At 39.8% G+C, this 20,884-nt stretch overlaps 1 protein-coding gene across 1 annotated transcript in view; it reads right to left on the bottom strand.

Moving 5' to 3' along the window:
• Positions 1-4,830: 4,830 nt before the first annotated feature.
• Positions 4,831-20,884, bottom strand: part of vopp1b (VOPP1 WW domain binding protein b) — a 37,369-nt gene continuing 21,315 nt past the window's right edge. Inside the window, exons 2-5 of the mRNA XM_079361639.1 lie at positions 19,316-19,374; positions 12,589-12,666; positions 10,184-10,317; positions 4,831-7,404 (exon numbers count right to left, since the gene is read on the bottom strand). Of these exons, the coding sequence (XP_079217765.1) occupies positions 7,199-7,404; positions 10,184-10,317; positions 12,589-12,666; positions 19,316-19,374 (477 nt within the window). The 3' untranslated portion in view covers positions 4,831-7,198. The remainder of the gene's footprint in view (positions 7,405-10,183; positions 10,318-12,588; positions 12,667-19,315; positions 19,375-20,884) is intronic.

Here is a 20,884-nt window from a genome sequence, read left to right as displayed (position 1 = left end):
GAATGATATACACTAATAGAAGAAAAGTGAGAAAGTGGTAGGGATATGTACGTTTTTCAACTTTCACTATCCACTTTACCTTAACACCATGAAAACATCACCGTCACGTTCTGGGTAGGAAACAGGGAGAGGAGGACCCAAGTGCAGAATAACTAATTATTTATTTTAACAAAAAGGCAAAAACAAAAACTTACAGGAAAAATCCAAAATGTTCCAAAAGGCAAAAACAAAGGAAATCCAAAAAGGCCACGAGGAGAAAACACAGGGAGCAGGGAGAAGCAACACATTCCAGGAACACGAGACAATGACCATGACAATACAATGAACCAACAAGAAACTCAGGCAAACACAGAGACTATATAGACATGGGGTAATCAGACACAGGTGATACTAACGAGACAGGTGAGGAACATCAGGGTAATCACAAAGGCGGGAAACACAAGGAACAAAGAACACAAGACCAGAACACTGAGGACAAGTACAAAGTAAAACCTGACACTGACACCACCAAAACCAGATATACAAAATAAAACAGGAAACACTAAAGACTCGACTTAAAACACAAGACAGGAAATAAACTAACAGGCAACATAGAAGAACACAAGGATACAGGAAAACACACTAGGGACTAAAGTAAACCACACTAAGAACATACATACACAGAACACGAGGGAAACAATGAACTAAAACAAGATCAAATACAGAACAAAAACCAAACCACGACAATCACAGGTTTAAGGAAAGTTGTTAGGAGAATTCATAAAGGACTTAGGAAAAGGCGATCGCATTGTTTTGACAATCCAACAACATTTCCACTTGGTGACGTCGTAATGCGACGGCAGCGGAGGTTAGTGACGTCTGCCGTGGTGAAACTACAATTTTCCAAAAACTGGACTGCTAAAAACAAATCTAAAAACTTTCCCCTGTGTCTGATATCTGTGATATAATCTCAATAATCACGAGCTTGGAATTGAAATAAAAGATAAAGAGCCTACAAATAACACAAGTGAAAGTAAAGAAAATCACATTGAGAATGGTTGGTCACGCTCACCTTCCCGTCCAGTCATAAATCAACATTAATCCAAAATGGAATGATTTTATGAAATTGCTTCATTTATTGAAGATATAGGCCTGCATAATGTTGTAGGCATACAAATGTACAACTGCACAAAGCATTGTTAAGTAATGAAATACACTGTGCAAAAAAATAAAGGGAACACTTAAACAACACAATGTAATTCAAAGTCAATCACACTTCTGTGAAATCAAACTGTCCACTTAGGAAGCAACACTGATTGACAATCAATTTCACATGCTGTTGTGCAAATGGAATACACAACAGCTGGAAATTATTGGCAATTAGCAAGACACCCCCAATAAAGAAGTGGTTCTACAGGTGGTGACCCCAGACCACTTCTCAGTTCTGATGCTTTCTGGCTGATGTTTTGGTCACTTTTGCAAAATGACCTCCAGCAGGCCACATATGTGCATGTGTCTGTTCAAGTGGAATCACAAACAGACTCCATGAGGGTGGTATGAGGGCCCAATGTCCACAGGTGGGGGTTGTGCTTACAGCCCAACACCGTGCAGGACGTTTTGCATTTACCAGAGAACACCAAGATTGGCATGTTCGCCACCGGCGCCTGAAAGCAGGTTCACACTGAGCACATGTGGCAGACTACAGAGTCTGCCACACACCATCAAAGTATAACTTAAACTAATCCCACATATGTAATGTTTTCCTATGTACAACATAGGCCTTATGTTTTACCTTACACAATGATAATGAATCATTTACATGTGAATAAAAATAAAAGGTAGGCTTATTAGATACCAGGAAACTTCACTTTGATGGTTTTATAACATCAACATCACATTCACAGTTTACCTAAATAAAAATAAATGAAATAAATACAAAGGCTGTAACTAATTATTAAGTCAAATCAATATACAGATTGTCTCCACATTTCTCCTCTGACAGATCGTTAGTTTTCGTGAACGCTCGGATATGGGTCGGATGTGAGAGTCGCTAAAAGTTGCGGCCGCAATGCATTATGGGGCGGCACTTTCTTATCTCCTTTGGTAAAGGATGGTCCAGTATTCCCTATGCTAAAGGAGGCTATAAAGGAAACATATTGAGCCACCTTTTCAAGAATTCGAACGGCTCTTATCATGGCCGCCACTTAACTGCTTCCAGGGTTAAGGAAAAAGTGCTCGTGAAAGTGGATAGGAGGGACAATCCGAATGCACCCTTTCACTCATTGACCGCTAAGAGCATCAACTCCCTGCAGTCAGGTGTGTGTCACTTATTGGCCTTGATTAAGACCAGGTGTGTGGAGCTTATATATACTCTGTATGTCCACTATTCTGTGCTGCTCATTATCTCACCTTTAGAGGTAGTGAGAGGTTCTCCATGTGTGCATGTGATTTCAATTGTCAGTCCCTCAGAGTATAACTTGGGGTGCTGGTTAGTTATGTTACTACTGGCTCCCCTGGTATTCTGTGGGGAAGTTATAATCTGTCGTAATTCAGTTCAACATAAGGCTAAATTTCATACAAGTATGTCACATCGACCACAAGGCCAAATTATTGAAAGCATTTCATTTTGTTGTAGTCACTCAGTCAATAATTGCACAATGTTTTTTTTTTTATCACTTGCTAGCAATGAACGACTAGCTACAGAGTTTTTAACAATGTCACACATTTTCAGTGTATGACGTACATTTTTTAGCTACATTTGTAAATCCAGCACAATTAAACACTAGAACTGAAACTGTCATACAATTGTGCAAAGAAAAAAAAATCAGTCAGCTGACAATGTAGCTAACGTAACCTGTATTAGAGTTTTACTTGTGGTTGGCTTCATAATAATAATTATTCATATTCATTCGTATGAAAACACTGTATTCAAACTTCATAGTGATTTAAGTGTTAATTCAATAACCAACCTGTTAGTGACTGCCTGTAAAATCCAAAAATCTCACTTCTTTGATCAAGACCAGCAGGAGTAAAGAGCGTCTTCTCCAAGCCTGCCTACTTCGCCCTAACATCAACTCCAAAACAATACGCTAGTGTCCACATGGTAAAAGCAACTCAGTTGACTTTTGAATATGTAAACTCAAGGAGCCTTCGTGATTTAGCCCTCATCTGAGTTGTCAATAAGACGAACAAATATCGGCCTACTGAACTGTATGTCCTAACAGGATACAGCATATGTAGAAGAGACTGTCTGACAGTGTAGGTCCTTGAGCATTTAGCCCTCAGGTGGTGAACTCTAAGTTTTAGATTCCAGGGGCTGTATTAATTCTTCAATGCTGTATCCTACTGTTACTACTGTTTTCTCTGGGCTGTATTCACAAATATGTGTTAAGTGTCTCTACATGTAGTTATCTCCACAGGTGCATCGAATCACTAATTAAGGCTCTTCACGTGCTGCTAATAACGATCAGCAGCTGAGGAAGCTGCAGCACAAGTGTGATTAGTCACAGCTTCTGGAAAAAAAATCTTTACCATGCAAGGAGGGTCAACCCTGCCTCTTCACTGAGAAAAAAAAAGTTTATGTCCATTCCTTGCTCACAGTTGCTCTGAGAATGTTTTTGGGCAATATACTTAACCCTGAGTTGCTGACGAGAAGTTACTGAAAATGGAAACATAGTTGAAATAGCTGATGTCCAACCCTGAATCCATGTCTCCAGTCTTCGTGCGTCTTTCTCTAATAGTATAAATCAAGATGGCTGAAAATGTACAGGTTTAAAGTCACTTAGATATGCCATAATCTGGTGAGTTTGTAATTTTTTAGAATACATTTTATGAGTAGGTCAGGGTGTTGTTCAACACGTCAGTGTGATAGCTGATAGATGTCAGTTATTGTGCTGGATGTCCTGTTGTTAGTGCGATCTATCTGCCTCTTTATCAGCTTACTTTCATCTCTACTGCAAGGATCGACCTCCTGCTGTGAACAAAGTCTAAGAAAAGATAACTACATCTCTCTCTTTCTCTCTTACAATCACACTCAGCACTCTGATGCTAAATTATTCAAAATAAGGCGTGTGTAGTTTTCTTCCATCACTATGCTGAGGTGAGATTATGTTCAATGTAACACTCGCAATACCAGGGGAGCTGTATAAATAAATTACATGGACATGAATTTAAAACATGAAACTTTACCTTTAATACCTCTTCTGCATTATTTAGCCATCATAATGAGCACAACCACCAATTGGTCAATATTAAAATGAAAAATAACGCTAAAAATAATTGTAATCATAATAGAAAAGATAGTAAATGTAAAGCAATTAAATGTTAAGTGTATGTGATTCAGTAAAATCTCAGATATGGAAGAACAGTTAATCATTCTGGCAGAGATATGGTTTCGAGAGGAAGATGACAGAGTTTTATCAGTACAACATTTTACAGTGAGCTCAGATAACCAAACACATTTTCTTCAAGACAACATTTAACACGCTGTATGTCATTGGTTTAATCTGAATGCAGCAGTGTTGTAACAGTCTGTGAACAGCAGCAGCACCCAGGGATTTGATGCTTTAACAAAGGAAAACAATTATAAGCTTCGGAGGTGTTCACATTTGGATTAGAAGCACTGCATAACCACCGTTATTTATAATGAAAAGGTGCAGGTACACTGTGTACTTGTTATTCAACACATTTGAAGCTGAAAATTGGACGACCCTTTCATTTCTGGTTCATTAATCTGCAAACACACATTTTTTTCTTCTTCTTTTTAATATTGTACTTTCTCGTTTTGCTTGTTTCCCCTCTGATTTCCACCAGAGACCTCTGATAACACCATTAAATAAATGTTTTTAATGCAATGCAAAGTCTTAATTGTTCCCAAACTGTTATAAACTTTATTGTATCACTCCTGGATTGTTAGAAAACAGCAAATTTAGCATGTTTTGGTACAGCATCTTGAGATGAAAATAAATATCTACATCAATTGTATGGAGAACATATTAAGTTTCACCCAGTTTGGCTTTTATGAATGACGACATAGAAGCATACAGTTTTAAGCAACGGATCTTGATTTTCAAATCCCCAAAGAAAGGTTATATGCTGCAATTTCCCAAAGTTGCCATGAGCCGCTCTAGAAAGCTGCTCGTTTGGCACGGATTGGTTGAGCAGGTGAGTGACACAGATCGCTGCTTCAGCTCCTACAAGCAAAAATAATTATGAACTACATCAGCATGAGTCAGAGAGCAGAAAAAACAACCATTTGCATCGACTTCTTTTCAACCATCCAATATTTTAATTAAAAATCAGTACATATTATTATTCATGGTAAACTGGTCCTTCAACTATCTCTGTCGTTAATGGATGAGAACAACATTTTTCCATATGATAGGCCTACAGTGCTAGGTCACATCATGTCAGCATGTCCATGCCGTTGCATAACAAATGGAAAAGTGGCTGATGGTCGCCAACATGTTCAAGTGTTATTTTCTGACTCTTGGTGGTGTTTTACTTCCACTTGTCTCAAACTGTCTCTTCACTAACTCAAAACCATTCGTCTTTACCCCACAATAAATAAATAGAGCTAACAAGCGAAGAATAAGTTCCTCCTTCTGGGAGGGCAGGACGGTCAAAATAACTCATCAAAATTGGGGTTTTCTTTTGAAGTGAACACATCTTTAATATGTTGCAATTACTTCTTTAATGATATCTGAAGTGTTTCCTGGCATATAGCTAGCATTCATGATCAAACAACCAAAGACTACATTTGCTATGCTAGCTGTTCAGAAATGAAAGTAACCAGAGGAGGCTATTCACCAGGTTACCCACTCGACTCCATCTGGGAGGAGCGTCTCCTGTATAAGGCTACAGTCAAGTGTTAACCTCCCACTGTAGAGAAAATGCTAAGGTTATACAACTTGTCAAGGCGGAAGTGCAAAAAGCTGCAGTTCCTCAAGTGTCCACTTGAGGCTGGCGGCAAAAACCCAGGAAGTGTCATTAGGTCCCACATTGAAATGCTGATTTTAAAGCAGAAATTCACAAGTCTGCAGCCTGGTTCAAAACATGACTTTAGCATCATTTTTTTGATTGATCGAACGATAGAAGGGGAAAGCATTTCTATTATGGTATCGACCATCAGTTAAAAAGCCTCTTTAGATTAGATGATTAGATTAGATAGATACTTTATTGATCCCGAGGGAAATTCAGGAGCCAATGGTGGGCGTCGCTGAGACTACATCCATATTTTGCACAGTCAGTAGCATTTTAGCTTAAAATAACTGTTACACAGTATCTAAAATGTAGCGTGTGGTGCTATTTCAATATCAATTATTCCAGTTCAACAACGGCAGCGTACAAATAATCAAGTGAAACACCACTGAGACTCTTTTTGATTTGAACAAAACCTGATTGGCATACAATCAGCCTCTGCTCCATCTCGGCGTCACTCAGTTCATGTCTGACTCATCTTGTGGGGAACATTGTGTCTAACAGGAGAACAAGCATGTGACTACTGGTACAGCTCATTATGTCTTTACATAACCGGACGACACATACTGTTATAAAAAATTCATAGAGAACTCATGATTTAGTTAAGAGCTCATCTTGCAGTAAAATGCTGGATAGTAAATAAATAAGTTACTGTCATACTTGAAATATGTGATTCCCAAAGTCTTTTGATCAATATGTTTTATCTTTCGGCAGTTCGGTTCACAGTTATTAAAAAAAACCTCTATGTTCGTACACACAATACCCAGCATTTTATTACATAATGAGATTGACTGTGGTTTTCTGTTCTGCCCTGCACAGTTCTAGCTTTAGCTGCATTGAAGGGGGAAGAAGGGACAGGTGGCATGACGTGAAACCAAAACCTTCAAACTAATGGGTCAATTCTTACAAGTCTTCAGATCAACAAAGGGTCACTGTACACATGGATTCACAATAATGAAGAGTACATGAAGCACTTCAGATGAAGAAGCACTGTATGTGAGTGGATGAGGGTATTTCTGTGCATCTTGATCTAGTTACTGTGCATCTTTTTGTCTTTTTCCACAGGACAAAAAGAAATGTGTTTTTAAAGTCTTACGTCCCCAAATAGTTCATTTTGCAAAATAATTGTCAAGCTTTCCTCATCCTCGTCTTCATGTGAACCTTGTGAAAATTCAGCTTCTACCTGCCACCTTTCTTCGCTCTCCTCGTTGAGTTCCATTTTGTAATTATCTCGTGTATATTACTTCTTGTCGCTGTTTTGAAATATCTGTTCATAGGATGGAGGCGGGTGGTTGCAGTATGAGGGAGGTGGAGGATACGAGGCCATCATCATATGTGCAGGGCCGGGCTGTGCTGGGTATGCAGGGTGTGTCATGGTAACCCCTGGGTCAACGCCTGTCATACCATTGACCCCGAAGCCTTGCATACTCCCTGGCTGCTGAGAAACTGGAACAAAAAGAACACAAGCAATGTTCACTATCTTCTGAATTTGACCTTATATTTCATCTAGTGAGGACTTTTTAGCTGATAATGAAACAGACTAAAATATAACAGACAAAATGTAATATTTTCACAGTGATATGGTGCTAAAACATGGCACCTTTGGTTTTTATTGGTTGCAGTTTAGTTTCGGTGTAATTTTGCATTTGTAGCAAAGATGCCATGAGGAGTCTGTTAGGAGTGCAACAGAACATTGGGCCTCATTCACCAGCTTTTAAGAACAAATTTATTCTTAAATTCTATTTCAGAATATTCTGAGATTCACCTTTGTTTGCTCATATATGATAGGATTTGTTCTTAGGTAAGAATGCAATTTATATACCGTAAATTCCGGACTATAAGCCGCTACTTTTTTCTCACACTTCGAGCACTGCGGCTTCTACTCCGGTGCGGCTAATGCATGGATTTTTTATGGGGGACAATGAGCTTGTGCCGCAAAAACATTTGACTTCGTCACGTCGGATCTTAATATCAGTCATTTTGCGCTTCATGCACGCACCCTCATCATGGAAAACACACGGAGAAATACATATGATGCAGCTTTCAAGTTAAAGGCGATAGACCTGGCTGTCAAAGAAGCTAACAGAGCTGCTGCACGTTAAGATGACACTGACAGCGACAACAGAGACTGAGGAAGTGAGTAATGAAGTCATTCTGAGGCAGTGAATGGATGGACTTTTTCTTGTGAAATATATTACGGTCATCTTTTTCATCAGCCGTGTTACAGACACCGTCGGCTAGGCTTCGTGTTGTAACGGTTCATGTTGTAAAGTCAGTAGTTGATAATGTGTTCATAATTCCGATTATGTGGAGAGTCAGTGAATGCACCAGCGAGAACGTGTTGAGTGGCTGTATGAGAGAACGCTGGGGGAGAGAGTTGGATTGTTACGGCAAGTTATGTGTTGCTCTCTGCTGTAAACGGCGTGGTCACGGCCGACAGTGATCGGGTTATTAAGTTATTATTTGAACGCTCTCGTCGTCCTTTAACGTCCGTACGGACGCTACAGTATTTGCGGATGTTACCGGTAGCCTACGTCTGTGTAAATAGCTCTTGTTATAGCGTGGACACCTGCGGCTTATAATCAAGTGCGGCTTACATATGTACAAATACATTTATTTACTTATTTTTAGCCGGTGCGGCTTATATCCAGGTGCGCTCAATAGTACGGAATTTACGGTACTCGAATGTCGGCGCCATATTCAGCTCGCTGTTAAACATCTCCACAACCTTATTCTGTGCTACTAGCATTCGTTTCTGTTTTTCAGGGCGCTGCCCATTCATGGGCATGATTAGGCGTTTACCTATGCTCATTGGAAATAATACAATGAGCACAAGGAGATAAGAACAAAGCTGTGAACAATTCAGTCATTTAAGGACATGTTGTTGAATGTGACGGAGAGTCGTCTTTGAAATCTTCACCAGATTAGTTTTTAATTTTTGTTTTTAACCCTGCTTGTAAGGTGTCCTCGGGTTTTTTGAAAGGTGCCCTTAAATAAAATGTAATATTATTATTCTTCACAACAACTTGAAAAACATCGTAGGAAAATGCTTAAAAAGCTAAAATAATTCATCATGTTTAAGGACTTGGCTTTACCAAAATCCATGCTCTGGTTGGCATTTTGTTTAGTGGGACATTACTGTTGTGTCCAACGTTATTAGTCTTGCTGTTCGTTTGATGTTGTTCATTTGCACGGTTTCATCACTTAGATTCTCCATTCAGCTCTGTCTTTAGAGGTTACTTTGTTGGAAACAGTCCATAGCCTGGACAGGACTTTCATGAAATCCTCTCATATGCTCAGAGCAGAATGTCAGCAGTGATTAGAGAAGGCAACCTTTGAAAGAGTCTCTTTTCGGAGTTCATCAGAGAGAAACCAGCGATGATGACTTCCTCTGGGACTTCTCTCTAGTTTTCAGTCTTCCTGCAGAATTTAGTTTTACATGAAGGTTATTACTGGAGCTCTTCATTTTCTGCCTCGCTAAAAAATCCCTTTCATTTAATATTATCAGCTGCTCTACTTTTCTCCAACATGTAGGGTCTTAAATGAAGAATCCTTTAAGACCACACTGTTGATCACAGTGAGCAGGATAAGATAAGTATGGGAAAGGACAGTTTAAAAAGAAGCAATTTATCTCTGAACAGTTCCCTCCTATGAAGCTTACACTTTGAAAAAACTGATTTGAACACAACAATATCACAAGTTTTTCTGTTTTTTTTATTAAACAACTTCAAATATACCCATCGTTATCTAAACCGCTTTTCTCGTTCTGGGCCGTGGGGGGCTTGAGCCAATCCCAGCTGTTAATAGGCGGGGTACACCCTGGACTGGTCGCCAGTATATCACAGGGCTGACAAATCGGGCTTTCACACTTCGGACTCCTGAAAAACGGATATTTCCCGGAGGGGCTGTATGTGTAAACGCAAACAACCACAATTTTCGTTCTGGGTTTTTCCTGCCAGAACCCTAGAATATTTACTGAAGTAACCAGGAACCTTCTCATTGTGAGGCAACAGCACTAACACCACTGTGCAGGCCATTTAAATATCAGATGCTTTATGATGCATGGTAGTCCAGCTGCACTGCAATGAACGATCGCACAAAAAGTGCCTCGATGTTCTGTCTGAAATAGTAGACCTGTAAAACATACTTTCAATTTTTATACTGAATATGGTGCCATGATGTGGTTCAAGGCACTGTGTTTGCCTTTTCATGTCTGTTACTGTACCGGGTGAGTTGACTGGGTGCCTGGTGAAGGAGACGTTGAAGGCTGTCTCGTCTCTCAGAGGGGAGGGATACATCCTTCTGCGGATCAGGAAGCCAGCACCACAGCAGAACAATACTCCCATCATCAGCAGCACCCTGGAGTTAAAAAAAGGTGTTTTTAGAGATTTTACTGAGTCAACAACAACAACACAGGGTAGGTCCAGCCAACCCCGTCTCACAGTTTGCGTACAAATAAGACAAGATTGTAATGTCGTGCAATGCATACGCCAAATTGCAATTTTGCTTGCATATGATACGTCTTGCAACACACACCGACTGGTTAAGGTAAGGAAACGGGGTTAGAATAGTTGTCTATGGGTAACCCCTTGACTCCTCCTGATGAAAGTTAGGGACTGGTGTATCATATGCACGCAAAATTGCAATTTGGCGTATGCATTGCACAACATTAGAATGTCATGTTATTTGTATGCAAAACTGTGAGACTGGGTTGGTCCAGCAGAGTCAGAAAGATCTGACTTTTTCCTGGGTTTCCATTTAAGTGTCTAATGGGAAACCTTTTCAGTTTTTATCTGCAACAAAGCCGGCGGACACAGAGGTCCCTGCTCCATGACCTGTCAGAGCAGAGTCACACCTGGCAAAAGAGGGTATTGTTTTGTCAGATACATTTGACCCACTCACTGTCAATCCCTCGTCAGTTCAATAGAAATTGTGTTCCCTGAGGTGATCTGTCGATAAAAAAGATATTTCTATACTTTGTCACTTACCCCAGTGCCACAGCTTTTTAAACATGTTTTTAATTTAAAAGCAGCATTGAACTATGGGCAAAACGATCAACACTCATACAGTCATGTCGTTCTCTCCTCTCTGATGGAAGAAAAACTTCAGACGTGTGATTTAGTTTTTGGATTCATTCTATTAACCATTTTGTGTTCTCGAATAAAATCGCTCGTGTCGTCGGTTGTTCAGAACAGAAGCAGAGACATTAGCTCAAATAAAAATGAATCAGTAAAACAAAACGTTTGAATATGCCATTCTAGCAACGTCAGAAAAACCCAAATTTGAGCTCTTAATACAATAAGCTGATTGTGTGTTGGTGCAGACATCATGATGAATTTAACTAGTGTCTCCAATAACTAAGTCTGGATTTACTGTACAGTCACTTCCGGCTACTTTGGGGACAACCAGTGCCCAGTTTCACGATGTGCCGGCTAGGATTGATGCCAGGACTTCTCAGATTGACACCCACTACAGGCATTTTGTTTCTGCTGCTTTTGTTTCTCCAGTGACTGTCAGTTTTACTGTCTTTAAAAAGAATTACCAAAAAACACAGCCTCCCCTGTTTAGTCATCAATCATATATCATGGAGTTATCCCGGGGAATTTGTTTCATTTGTTCTTTGTGTTTCCTATTGTATTTAGTTTTTTTTCTATCCCCTCGTCTTATCTTTAGTGTGTCCTGTTTTGTTTAGTCATTATTGTACAGTTGGACGAATTTGTCAGTGTTTGGGTGGATGGCTGTTCATCAAGATTTCTGCTTCTCAAAAGGAAGGGGTTTTTTATTTTCTTGTCTCTGTAACTTTTGCTAAAATGTTGTGAGATACCACGCTCATAACGCATGAACATCATGGGTGAGGTCATTTTAGCTGCTCTTTTGTAACGTGTCTCACATGATGTTTTAATTTTTTTTTGCCCTGTTTTGTTTCTTTAACACAAGTTGTAGTGTTTGGGGTCCAAATTGCAATATGGTACATTGAATTAACCTGATTGATTGGTTCAAAGCACTAATAATGTTTTTTTGTTTGTTGCTTCGGATGAAAGAACTTGAAAAATTAATCATTAATTAATTAAAATTAATTAAGAGTTAAAACTATAGCAATTATACATATGGGGACATCAAACTAACATGTTAAACAAACAGCAGGTAGCTTATCAAATGATGAAAGAAAAATAAAATAGTCTGTTAAGCAACTCAAAAGCTGTGACAGCTTTTTTGAAACGATGACTCGCTCCTTCTGTTGTGTATTTACTCTTTCAATATAGCAAATTGAAATTTAGTAGTGTTTCTTAAGCTTGCCTTGTCAGCATAAGAAGTGTTTCCCCTTTCTCCCAAACAAATGGGATGGAGAGCACAGTGGAGATAAAACAGAAATAACTCAGGGAGAATAGTGTTATCGTGTCGCTGCTGAGCGCGTCCGTCCTTGATCATCAGCTTCAATGGATTGCATCTATTCATTCATTTTTATGAGGAGTGACTGCATCACCGAGCTTCTACCACTTAACATTTAGCAAAGTCATGCAGATGAATTCGAGTGTAACACTTGGGGGGGCCTGTGTGGGCCTTCAGCACGGCAGCTCATTCTGTCATACAGAGGTAATCAGAGGAAACACGGTCCCAACTGTAACTCACCAGAAGTACCATAGTCTCTGGATGGACAGAGCTCTCACACAGCAGCGAGTCCCACAGCAGTCTTCATAGGAGCGACATCTGCAATGAAAAAACACAGCAAGGCGACAATGCAATTAGAAAATAAATTCTTCTTCTATTACCTGTTTAACTATTGAAAATTAAAAAAAACAGAACCTGACTGAGAAATGGACTTGAGCTTGTATAGCGCTTTTCTAGTCTTCCGACTACTCAAAGCGCTTTTTACACCGCATGTCACACCTACCCATTCACACCCATTCCCACTGATGGCTAGTTATGTGGACCATCCAGTAATTAATTCCATTCACGCACATTCATACGCCCCAGGGGGAGCAATTTGGGGCCCAAGGACACATCGGACATGTTGCTCGCTGGGGATTGAACCCTCGACCTTCCGATTGAGGGACGACGACTCTACCAACTGAGCCACAGCCACCCTGAAATGCAGCATCCTGCTACGTAATGCAGGCACATGACAGTCAAGCAACTTCTACCAATATTGTATTTGTTACAAATGGTGAATAAAAGCTTCAAAATGTTTGGGGCTGCTGCTCCTGAAATTAAGTTGTCAGTTATTTATTTTTGACCCATGAGGTTCAGGTATAGATTACTTTATTTGTACCAGTAGGTACATTTGGTTTCAGGGAGAGTCACATAAACAGACAATAACTAAAACATACAGAGTGCAAATGCATGGTTTGTGGGTAAAAGTGCAGATGTGCTGGTTACAATTGAACAATTGACAGAAAAGTTGACCTGTAAAGGTTTTTACAAATAAACCATTTAGAATCGTGACATCAACTTCACGGCCTGCTCTCTTTCTGGATCCCCATACAAAACCTTCATGAAAATACCAACAACTAAATCAAGCAGCAAAGAGGAAAAAGTAGAAGAGAAAAGCAAAAATAAAACATGCTACATACTCGAAAATGGCTGCTGGGGCAAAGCTGCTCCTGTAGCATTAATTTTTGCACTTTTAAACAAAAAGTCTTCATCTCGAAGGAAGAAGCCAAAACTCCCAATGCAGAGGATGGGAATCATCTTTTAAAATTGAAGAGGGTCTAACTAAGCCAGCTGAACTCTTACCAAAGTCCAGTGATAGAAATCAATCTTTAAATTTCTCACTAGAAATGGAAACAGACTAGAGCTATCTATTCTTGACTTTCTGGAGAATAAACTGGAAAAACATACATAAATAAGGGAATTTATCCCCACGACCACAATTTACAGCCAGCCCCTTAATGTGGATTCCTTGTGAAAAAGACATGTAGAGTGGAAACTTCCCAGAGTGTGGGATATGGATTACAACAATCAATATCACTCTTCAGAGTATCAGGCAGTGCACGTACATACAGAGTATGTACAGTTACTTTCTAGTCAAGTGAGCCTCTTGTCTTGATTACACTGTATAACTTTTTCACAAGTGTTGAAACTGCAGGGAGGGATCAACACCATAATGTGTCTCGATGGATCAAAGAAAAATATTAACCATGATATCATTTCTCAGATTTATTTTTCTCCAATCTTGAAACCGGTAACAGCTGCAAAAATCTCACCTGTCTGGCCCTAGTGATAACAATATTATCAATAATATAATTGTTTTTGAACACTGGGCAGCAGTTGAAGTAGTACAGAAACGAGAATAGAACAAAACAGTTTCCCTCCAGTTGCAGAGCATTATTTTCTGTCTGCTGTTTTACGGTTTTATTGCAGGACAGAGAGCCTCATTAGAGTGCACTGACATTTCCTCCACTGTAACAAGCCTCGGAGCAACACACAGGTGTATTGTAAGGCTGCCATTAATCCCCATTTCTGCTTAGTAGACACAAAAAAAAGCGTTTTAAATGGCAGACCAGTTGCTCAGGATAGGCCAACTGTGATTGATCAGTGTATGGAGAGCAGCAGGAAACCTGCATTAATACAGAGAAAATAATAACAGCGTGAGTGTGTGTGTTTATTTGACAGATGATCGTGGATACCCATCATGACAGTGCATACCTCAGACTCCCCGTCCTGCCTGGCCTTTAAAAACTACATCAGGGATGAGCAACCATTGTCTCTGGAGGCCCAGGGGTCTGCGTTATGAAAACCAGGAGAGTTTCTGCACCGATCCACATCGTGCCAATCCCTGCAGCAGTCTCTGCTTAGTTGCATCGATTAATATTCTTTGTACCGGATGTATGGAAGAGAATTTTAAATGAGTTTAGACAATCTGATTGGTGGGCCCCCGCAAGATTCTGATAATGTAATTAGTCATAATGATGCAATACGGAAGTCGTGATTATAAGATGTTCCCTCAAATGTCTCTTTGGTGAATGCACAACATTTACATTTTCAGAGACGCGGAACTCTCGGGGATAACTTTTATTTATGCGGCATGAAGAACACCAATGAAACGCTTCTTTGTCATGCATAGGATCAGCCTGGAGTTTCATGCTGCTCTTTAGCGATGAGAGGAGAAAATACACTGTTAGCATGATTTCAGTTATTTGAACTGATGGTTAGAACTAATGCCCTGGAGCCTTTTGCGCCAGCTTTAAAGCATTTCTGTCCACACTCCAAGTCTCAGCTCTTTAATAATTCAATTGTGCCAAACTTTATTTGCACCCTGAACACCGTTGTTCTTATTTCTGGCCCTTTGCTTGATGCCCTTGCTCTGTAATTGCCAAAACCTCTAGAATTTATAAGACTATACCAATAACTCTTTTTCGAGTCTCTTACTACTAAAAGGGCAGTTTCTCTTTTGAAAAACAGACTAAAATGAATCCAAATGTTACACTAGGGGCAATATAATCAATCATGAAAATTACTTTGTGACCACAGACCAACAATATCCCTCACTGATAAAGATTCATCCAACATTAAATATTAATTTGTTAAATGTATTGCCCAAATTGGTACGAGGTGCTCTTTTTCCCCCCTCCGGTTTCTACGTTTATTGTTCATTTTCCAAGTCCTCTGTATTCTGTTAAAGACACCTAGATCTTGGTCCTTGTGTGTCATATCTAGTGTCAATTCCTGCCCATGTGCTGTACTAGTCCTGAGTCCAGTGTTATGGCAACACTGTCCCTGATAGGTCGTATGGAGGGGGGCGGGCCTTCCTGCCTGGTCGTACGGCCAATGGCTGGGAAGCCATTGGCTGATGAGGCCAGGTGTGCAGCTCAAATGTTTGGGACCGTTGGAAGCTATGTGGGAGTTGGATGAGAGACTTTTTACTCCTTCTTCTTTTCTTTACTTGCCCCAGTGTTTCATGTTTAGTTTTACTTCCTGCCTTTTTAAATGCCCTCATTGTTCTAACCTGTGTCTTGTAAGCCTCATCCTCATCTGATTGCTTTGTGTCTTTGAAACCGCCTCCTATACTAGCAGTACGTACTGATTTGGCCAAAATGCATTATGCAGTATGTAAACAAATGTGAGATGCCAAAACAACCCTGATGTGTACTGATTCGAAAAACATAAAACAATGAATGTCCTTCAGAGTATGCAGTATCTGGTTAGAGCCGCATCAGCATACCTTTGTGGGAAAAATCTACAGTATTCATCATACCAGTATCTCTCTGTACGCATTTCCCACAATGCAAAGCGTAAGGTCAGATATCAAAAAGACTAACAGCAACAGCCATCATAAACAAGCCACAGAAAGATACATACCAGTATTTTTTTTCATGAAAATCAGGTTTTGGTTTCTTATTGCCTCCCTGAGTCGTGAGTCGAAGCCACTGCTGCGACTGCTTTGCTCATGAATAAGCAAAATAAAAATCCCTTTTTATTGTTTATAGACCACTGGCATGTCCCTGTTCCAATAATCGCAGCACCTCAAGCCTCTCCTTCCATACAGTACCACTATCAATTCTCCATCAACTCAAGGTGACTCAGCCTGATGACTTTGATACCATATGAAAAGGCTGTTTGCAGGTGTAGGCTTGGTGTTTGTACTTCAGAATATTAGATTAATCTAATCTATCTGTGTCAAACCCAAGATTTTGTCCTTTTAGGCAAAAGAGTCGACAGGGTTCTTCTCTGAAAAACATCCGAAGGCTGATGTTCAGTCTGAGTAAAACACAAGTTAACTGAAAGCGCAAACCTTGTAGGCCAAAATCCTGCAGTGCCTCGAGGGTCCACTACAGGCTGGCTCTAGAAGCCCCAGAATTAAAATAAACAAAAAAAAAACTTTTTACAGCTGAAATGAACATTTTTACAGCCAGGTACAAAAAATGAAATATGTCTGATAAGTTATTGTCTTCTTGGGTATATACTGGGTGGGTGGGGGATGTGACGGTTTGTCAGGAGGCTAAAAACCCGCTCCAGCTCTTAGCCTGTTTTTAGGTTGACTGAGAGTTAGGCTGAATCAGGATTTCCAGCATGGCAGCTGCTGCCGATGAGCCTCCAGAGCCCCCTGCAGGAACAGATGGGTGATATCCATTACCACAGTCTATACTTAAATTATGAAAAATGTCTCGCATTCAAATTGCATGGCAGAGCCTTACTCAATTTAACACAGCTCTCTGACAAATTATAATTAAAACAACTGTTTTCATAAGCATCATCATCTCGCTGTCATAATGCCTCCCAGAGGTCAGCAGCTGTACCTGCTTGATGAACATCACCATCACATCCCCCCTGGTAGGTCTGAAGTGGTCAAAAAAATAGGGAACAAATACATTAAAAAATTGCTAAAGTACAGATCTGAGGCACAAATGATTGACTTTAGTATTTTACTGTATCTGCTTTACTCCATCATATAATGTTACCACTTTTCTGTGGAATTTCATTGGGCCATCTGTAATCCAAATGGTGCCCAAATAAATGGCTAAATAAACTGCTTAAACGCCGTACGACTCAAGTAGTATCCTTTTTTTATTATTCAGTCTAAGAAATGGAATTATTTTATGAGCCAATGCAGGACTTCTACCTTTAATGCTGTACCTCTAAAATGTGTAAAATTATTCTTTGGTAAATTATCGGAGTCCTTTTTCCACTACTTAAATCGCATAACTGCAAAGTAAGATTGCCCTTTTTTTTCATTAGCTGATCTCACCAAAAATTACCCACCTGTTGCATTTTAAACATCTGCAGCTGGAGCTTTATAAAAATAAATGTTTAAGAAGGAATATGTTTCCCTCTGAATCCTGAGCTCTTTAAAGAGCTTACTTTGCCCCCTTTGATTCAGTGTTCAAACACACCTGAAGTTTCCCTGATTGACAAACTGCAGCTAGCAAGTCAGAGGGCTTAACCGACCTGTGACATTTCATGCTGATACTTTTTCAGAATAGGTTGATGCTCTACTGTAGCTTCAGCAACAAGCTGCTACCTGTCATTCACCTGTCTAAATCACAATCTGATCTCAGCTACTTCGGATAAAACCAACAGTTTTTTTTTAATCAATAATAAAGATATAAGAAAAATCCTGTCGAGCGTTATGAAATTGAACAGGAACGATGAGATTTCTCTCAGGCGTCCATAACAATCATGTTATTTTTCTCTTTTATGGATGAAGCCATGAAAATAGCCGCACTGTGAGAAAGAGACGCAGAATAGAAGGGATTGAGTGAACTTCTCTCCTGAGACACGAACAGCATGCTTTAAATCCTCCTGCAAAAGCTCTTTCATTCAGCTGCAGGCAAAGGAACCGCACCGGGGAAGAGGCTGAAGGAGAGGAAGAGACACTTTTAGATCCTCACAGTGTGAAGTAGGCTAAAGCCATTCAGATAAATGTGCTTACAGTTTGAAATTCTGATGCGGCAGGGTCACGTCAATGTCAGTTCTTGGTGTGATTGGTTTAAAAAAGAGATACTGAGTGCTGGTAGCCCAGTGGTCAGTGTGTGCAATCCATGTACGGAGAATATAGTCCTCCAAGCAGATGGCCCAGGTTCAAATCCGACCAGTAGCTCCTTTCCTCTCCCTCTCTCGCTCTCTTTATCTCTCTGTCCTATCTCTAAATAAAGGCCCCCAACCCTAAACAAAAACAAAAAAATGAATTAAAAAAAAAAAAAACCCAGACAAACAAACACAGCTTTGGGGCCGCGAGGATGAGTACAAAGAAAGATAAAGAAGAAGGGGAGGGTGTTTTTTTTTTTGTCTGAGAGTTGTTCATTACAGAATCACTCTTCTTCACTCACACTCTGTATCTCACTTCCTTCCTCCCTCTCATCACCACTTTAAAACTCAATGGATGGTAGTCGAGGCCGTGAGAGAAGCCTCTCCTCACTGAAACCACACGTCCCTAAACTGTGAGCAGCGTAACAAACTTAGTTGAATTGTCATCAGTGTGAAAGATGTGGGCTTGTTAAGCAACCCGAAAAGAAAAGTCCCCACCTTTCCATTATTCAGAATTTCAAAAAAAATCTTAAAAAGAGGACAGAAACAAGTCTTTCCTTGAGGTACACTACGTGAACACTGCAGAGTGTCACAGCCAACCACATTCTGGATTATGTGTCCTTTGGTAAGCTAATATGTACTTGTTTGATGCCTTTTGTCATTTGAATTGTAACATTAACTAAAGAGTTTATGTGATTTGTTTTCTGCAACACTGAGGCAATTAAATATCAGGGCAAGAACTACCAAAACAGACAACTAGGATACGGTTTGAGAAATGTTTTAAACTAGTTTGATTATTTTTGCTTTGCCATTGACCCCAAACTGTAGCTGAAAATCAAATGAATGAACTGTATCTCACTTTAAATGTAATACTGCATACTGTGGTACTTACATGAAGTAGATGGGGTATCCGCCTTCGAAATACCAGCAGTACTTTTTGGCTTCTACACACTGCAAAAAAGAGAGACGGAGAAGAGTTATTATTCAGCACTGAAGCTGTACTGCACACTAACATGTTTGTATGGTGGGTATGAATTGACAAGAGGAAAGTGTTGGTATTTCAGCAAAGTCTCTTTTTGATGCCAATGAGTTCCTCGCAAATCCAAAACTGAGGAGTGAAACTACATATTTGAATACAGAATCAATTTGGCTTTTACAGGCACAAACCATGAGACCTGTGGTGAATCCTAAAGCTGCAACTGATAAAACCTTCAGTTGAAAATATGTATTATTTAACATGTACATACAGTTGCAAGAAAAAGGGGTTACAGACGTATCTCTAAAAGCCTTGATGTTCATCAGTCCATGCTAAGACAAACGGTCTTAAATGGAGAAAGTTCAGCACTGTTGCTACTCTCCGTAGAAGTGGCCGTCCGGTAAAGATGACTGCAAGAGCACAGTGCAGAATGCTCAATGAGGTGAAGAATCCTTGAGCATAAGCTAAAGACTTAAGTTTGGCACATGCTAACATCTCAGCTGACAAAAGAGCATCTGGATGTTTCACAACACTGCTGGCAAATCATCCTGTGGACAGATGAAAGCAAAGTTGAATTGTTTGAAAGGAACACACAACACTGTGTGGAGAAAAAAAGGCACAGCACACAAACATAAAAACCTCATCCAAACTTTGAAGTATAGCAGAGAGGACATCACGCTTTGGGGCTACTTTGCTGCCTCAGGGCCTAGACAGATGGCTATCAGCGACAGAACAAATGAATTCCCAAGTTTATCAAGATATTTTGCAGGAAAACTATCGACAAGGCCATCTGTCCACCAACTGAAGCTCAACAGAAGATGGGTGATGCAACAAGTAATCCAGAAGTAATCCACAAGTAACGACCCAAAGCACACGAGTAGATCAACAACAGAGCAGCTTCAATAGAAGAAAATACGTCTTCTGGAGTGGCCCAGTCAGAGACCTCAAGAAAACAATTTACACCAGACATCCCAAGAATATTGCTGAACTGAAAAAGGTTTGTTAAGAGGAATGGTCCAACATTCCTCCTGACAGTTGTGCAGATCTGATCTGCAACTAAAAGAAACGTTTGGTTGAGGTTTTTGCTGCCAAAGGAGAGTCATTATATCCAAGGGTTCACTTACTTTTTCTGCACTGCACTGTGAATATATATATATATTTATTTTTATTTATTTATTTTTACTGGAACACTAACATAACACATCCTAGATCTGAATGAGTGAAATATTCCTATGAAATACTTTGTTCTTTCCATAGTTGAATTTTCTGACAAAAGATCACAGCAAAATGATCAATGGAAATCAAATTCATTAATCAATGGAGGTCTAGATTTGTAGTAACACTCACAATTAAAGTGTAAACACACACTACAGGCAGATCCAACTTTGATGTAATGTCCTTAAAACAAGTCAAAATGAGGCTCAGTAGTGTGTGTGGCCTCCACGTGCCTGTATGACCTCCCTACAACACCTGGGCATGCTCCTG

This window comes from Symphodus melops, assembly GCF_947650265.1.
Source record: "Symphodus melops genome assembly, chromosome: 14".
Taxonomy (NCBI): Eukaryota; Metazoa; Chordata; class Actinopteri; order Labriformes; family Labridae; genus Symphodus; species Symphodus melops.
Note: the sequence above shows the minus strand (reverse complement) of the source record. Positions and strands in the feature narration are given on the sequence as shown.